The 4,698-nt window shown below is 50.7% G+C and overlaps 1 protein-coding gene across 1 annotated transcript; it reads left to right on the forward strand.

The window, feature by feature from the left end:
• Nucleotides 1–2,333: 2,333 nt before the first annotated feature.
• Nucleotides 2,334–4,452, forward strand: PRR18 (proline rich 18). The gene has a single exon (XM_072994277.2). The coding sequence runs from the start codon at nucleotides 2,576–2,578 to the stop codon at nucleotides 3,416–3,418; it is 843 nt and encodes a 280-aa protein (XP_072850378.2). The 5' UTR covers nucleotides 2,334–2,575; the 3' UTR covers nucleotides 3,419–4,452.
• The last annotated feature ends 246 nt before the right edge of the window (nucleotides 4,453–4,698 follow it).

A 4,698-nucleotide genomic window follows, 5' to 3' on the forward strand; every position in this document is an offset into this window, starting at 1 on the left:
TATAGGCTTGCTCCTTTGAACATGCAAGCAATAAGTAACATATTTTGGAAAGTAAAGAGGTCAATTCATATATAATTCCAAAGCAAGTCTTGATATTATGACTCTTAATTCTTAGGCTCATGTACTCCCCTGGAAGATTGTTTAATTACAGTACTTTAATTCTCACTTGCAGTGCATAGGGGTTTGTCAGTTTAGCTATAACAAACAAATATGGCTTTCCACAATAATTCAACTAAGAGCAATGGGGGAAGGAGGCTGAAGCTTAGAACCCACTTTTATAGCACCAAATTGAAGTTTCACATTGTGGGAACCAAATCAGGACTTTACATATAGGTTCTGCAAAGTCTTGTGCTTTTTGCTCACTATTTAACCCCCTCCACATACGCTTTACTTAGTTTTCAGTTTCAGTTCTCCTCTTCTGTAGTCTGGGGTCCGCAAGGAAAACCATCCTACATGTGATATGAGAAATCTTTGACTCTGAGAAGGTAGTAATCTGAAACAAACATGCCGTGAGCAATTAACCCTTCCTCTTGCATTGATTCAGCAGTGCCTATTTTCTCTTCTGTCATCCGTTTGATAGATGAGAACATCCCAACAAAATTAATGCTTGTATATTTACAAACAAAGCTGTCTTACCCAAGTCAGAGCACTAGTCCTTCTGGCTCAGGATAGAGGACCCTGACTAGCAGGACCTGTCAAGATTTTACACAGGTGTTTTCCCACTCCCACTGGGACATACCAGGGACTGAATCTCAGTCCTTCTATGTGTGATGAAGCACTCTGTCACTGATCTGTGGGCAGGTTAGTAGAGCAGAATTTGCATTAGTAATTTGGCAAAGGAAAGAGATTTAGACCAGACATATGGTGTAGCCTTGATGCAGTTGTTTGCTTTTGGAAAACTGATGTTTTGTAGATTCATCTACCACAGTCTGCAGCTCTTGAACCCCTTGCTTTTCCTACCTTGGTTTTATTTTGATTTGAGAACATGTTGATATTGACAGAATTATATGCTGTGGTGTTAAGAAACAGGGCAAAGATGAGCAACAGTTGTCTTTTCATCATGTGCCCAAAGTAGGAGAGTCTCAGTTTTAACACATGAGCAATAGTGGCTCTAAAAACGTTGGTCCAGTCATCCTTCACCTTTGGATGTCGTAGTTGGGGTTGACAGAAGTTTCAGTCCAGTCACATCTGGAGGGGACAAAAGTTGCCAACTCCTGTCTTAAATACGAGGTGTACAGTGAGATTCAGATGGGATGGACAAGCATGAAGGCAATATTACAGGTCAAGAAAAAAAAGTGTGACATAAGATTTATTTCAGTAAAGTATCTTCAAAAATGGTTTCAGACTGGTGCTTTTGCAGTTCCACCAGGACATACCAGGGATCGAATTGCAGTGCATCCAGGTGAAATGAGGAACTCTTACAAGACAAGCTTCTATCAACAGCAGATCATATAAATGAGAACCAAGAAAAATAAGACTGCAGAAAGAATCACAGAATGAACCTTATCATATGGATACCAACCTGTGGACTGGCCTGCTCCATCCATTTAAAACAGCATAGTACTGTGCACTCACTAACAGAAGTTTAAAATAAAATTTTGTTTATCCTGTTGGGCTTGGGGATAAAGGAACATCACTTCCTCTTTGTCCACCAGCACACCCGAGTTCCATTCCCACTATGGATGAAGCTGCTTTCTCTGGCCAGTACAGAAGCCAATCAGCCTACTCCGGTTGAATTGCTGTCTTCCAAGCCAATTTGTTCACCTAAGCAGAATTCCTTGTTGCCAAGGGTGACCAGCTAAGCAGTGAAATAAATTGTTGGTTTAAAGTGAATAATGTAATTGTTATGAATGTGCCCATCTGTTACACCTCCTGTAATACAAGCATTTGCCCTAGATCAGAAAAGATGCCCACTGCATGGCTTGCCTGTTATACGTTACCTTCGCACACAAGAAACCAGTGGCCCTTACAGCTCAGCTCCCCCTCTTGTCCCAGGTCCCCAAGCCCCGCAGAAGGCGCTCTCGGGATCCTCTCGTCCTACTCGGCCTCTGCGCCCTTCAACGGCTCCCCTCCTCCAAGGCCAGAAGAGCCTGGCGGCGACATTCCCGTCCCGCCTGCGCGTGTGCGGGCCCGGGGCAGATTTGCCTCTCCTCCCCCCTCCCCCCGCCCCGTTCCTCCAACAAAGGAGGAGAGCGAAAGCCCGGCCAGCTGGGCCCTACGTAGCGGCCATGAAACTTGAGCTGCTCGGAGGGTCTCGTTCCTCTGGCGTCGCCCAGGAAGGGCCCCGCCTCTTTCTGCCGGAGAGAATAGGGGGCGAGCTGCAACCCGCGGCTCGAGGCCGGCCGGCTTTCACCGAAGCCCTCCGTGTCCGTCCGCCGCCCCTCCTCGCCGCCGCCGCCGCGTGTCTCGACCGCCCGGAGTGCCCGAGGCCACTGGCCGCGCAGCCGGGCTCCCCGCCGGAGGGCCGGGCGCTCCCGTCCGGGGCAGAAAGGGCGCCTCCGGCCGCCGCGTCCGAGGCGATGAGCTGAAGGCGAGAGAGGCAAGGAAGAGAAGGGGCTCCTGCCGGCCGCGTGTCATGTCCCTGCCGCCCCTCGCCTCCCCGCCCGCCGCCGCCGCCGCCGCCCTTCGGCTCCAGCCGAGGAAGCCGCGCCAGGCAGCGCCCCCGACGCCGGCCCTCAGAAAGGGGGTCACACCGGCGACGGCGCCCCTCGCTCCGGCCAAGCCCCCTCGGAGAGGCGGCGGCGCGCCTGCGGAGCGTCCCGGCCCCTTTGCCAGCTCCTGGCCCAGCAGCACCTTGCCCCCGAGGAAGGAGCCGCGCGGCCGGGTCGCCCGGGAGAGCGGCCGGGACGCCCCGCCGCCCCACGCAGCCCGGGGCGCCACGACCGCCGCCCACGCTCTGGCTCTCGCCCGGGGCCGCTCCCTGGTGGTGGCGCCGCTGGGCTCGGGCGCGCGCTCCTGCGAGAGCCTTTCCGCGGCGGCGCCAGGAGGGCGCGGGGAGGCCGCGCTGCGCTTCTCGCTCAGCCTTCCTCCGGAGGCGATCCGGGTCCTCCAGCGCCGGAGCCTCGAGAAGCACCAGCAGCAGCAGCAGCAGCAGCAGCAGCAGCGTGGCCGAGGGCGGGCGCCCCGCTCCGCCGCCTCCCCCGACGCCGCCAAGCGCCCCCTGGCGGGAAGCCCGGCCGCCGGCGGAGACTTGCGCGCTTTGCTCCAGGTCTCGCTGCTGAACGAGCGCCATCGCTACGACGACGTGGAGTACGAGGAGGAGGAGGACGAGGAGGCGGCGGGGGGCGAGCCCGGGGCCTCCACGGCCCGCGAAGGGCTGGTGCGCAAATGCACCGAGTGGCTTCGAGGGGTCGAGCGCGCCGCCGCCCGGGACCGAGCCGACAAGCTGGACACCCTGCCTCACCTGAGCACCCTCTGAGCCGCTCGCTGGCCGGACCCCCGTCTAAAGCAGGATCCCGCCCTCCCCTTCTCTGCCGTAGATGTGCGTGGTCCTTTCCCACCGCAACTGTTTGTGATAGAAGTGAATTTGGTTTGTTTGTTTGTTTGTTTGTTTGCCTGGAATGCTCTGGCACCCACCGTGGAATTTTGCTTTTGAGGGGATGCCTTTTAAAAACAAACATATGAAGCCTTGGCATATCCTTTCTAACCAGGCCTGGAGGACAAGCAAGTCTTGAAAGAATGCATCCCGACATAACTCTGGTGGGTTAAGAGTCGAACCACCTGCTGAAGGAAGGATGCTGAGCTGCGTCCCAATGCCAAGCATGCCTTCTTGAAGATCACTCTTGCGAATCGGCATCACATTTAAAATTGGCATTTTCTCCAGTGTTATATCAGTGTTTGTCTTTCTTCTTTTTATTTTTAAAAACATATTCTTGAAAACCTTAGAACAAAGAAAGCAGTTGAGAACGAAGCTACAGAGGAGTAACCGATTGCGTTGTCCTTGACTGGGCTTGTTGGAATTACCGGATCTGGCAGACAATAGCTTTAAAAAATGATGGGTGAAATTTAGCTGTCTTAATTTTACTGTGACTGGCCAAATATACTTGTTGGATTTTGTAATGTTACTGTGCGTAACTTACTGTGGTAGCATAGCAACAGCTGCTTAATTTGCATTTTAGTTTTTAGTCTCTGTAAACATCTTGAGAACACAAGGTAACTGAATCTGTAATATTTTTCTTTCTCTTCCTCCTCTTTAATCTTAACTTGCAATCAGAGATCCAGAAAAGGGTGCAAAAATGGTTTATTTTCTCTTCCTGGATAAGACAGTAAACTTTACGAAACAGCTTTTGTTTTACACTACAAAGCAAGGGGTGAGAACCAGGCACAAGTGTTTCATAGCTGGATAAACTTTTTTAAAAAAAGATTGGATACATTGTAAATAAATAATAACAGTGTTTTGTAAATTTGTAATATTTCTATTTATCAGAATAAACAGTTAACATTTCTTTGTGATTTACTTTGGAACTATCATTATTCATTCCACATCACAATCATAGAGTCACAGAAGAACGTTATACAATAATTGCATGCTACCAAGTTGATTTTGACTTATGGCAGCCCTTATGATCCACCTCAAATTTATCCATTTTAAAGTCCTGTTACTTATTTCAGAAGGTGATCCTTAAGCACATAACTCTTCCATTGAAATCAATAGGGTTTTAAATTGTTTTAAATGGACTATATTGTCCTCTCTTGTTT

Source organism: Pogona vitticeps, chromosome 1 (genome assembly GCF_051106095.1).
Source record: "Pogona vitticeps strain Pit_001003342236 chromosome 1, PviZW2.1, whole genome shotgun sequence".
Lineage (NCBI taxonomy): Eukaryota > Metazoa > Chordata > Lepidosauria > Squamata > Agamidae > Pogona > Pogona vitticeps.

Bases quoted from the DNA above. Each gene is read 5' to 3' on its own strand.
- PRR18 (XM_072994277.2), top strand. From the start codon at position 2,576: ATGTCCCTGCCGCCCCTCGCCTCCCCGCCCGCCGCCGCCGCCGCCGCC.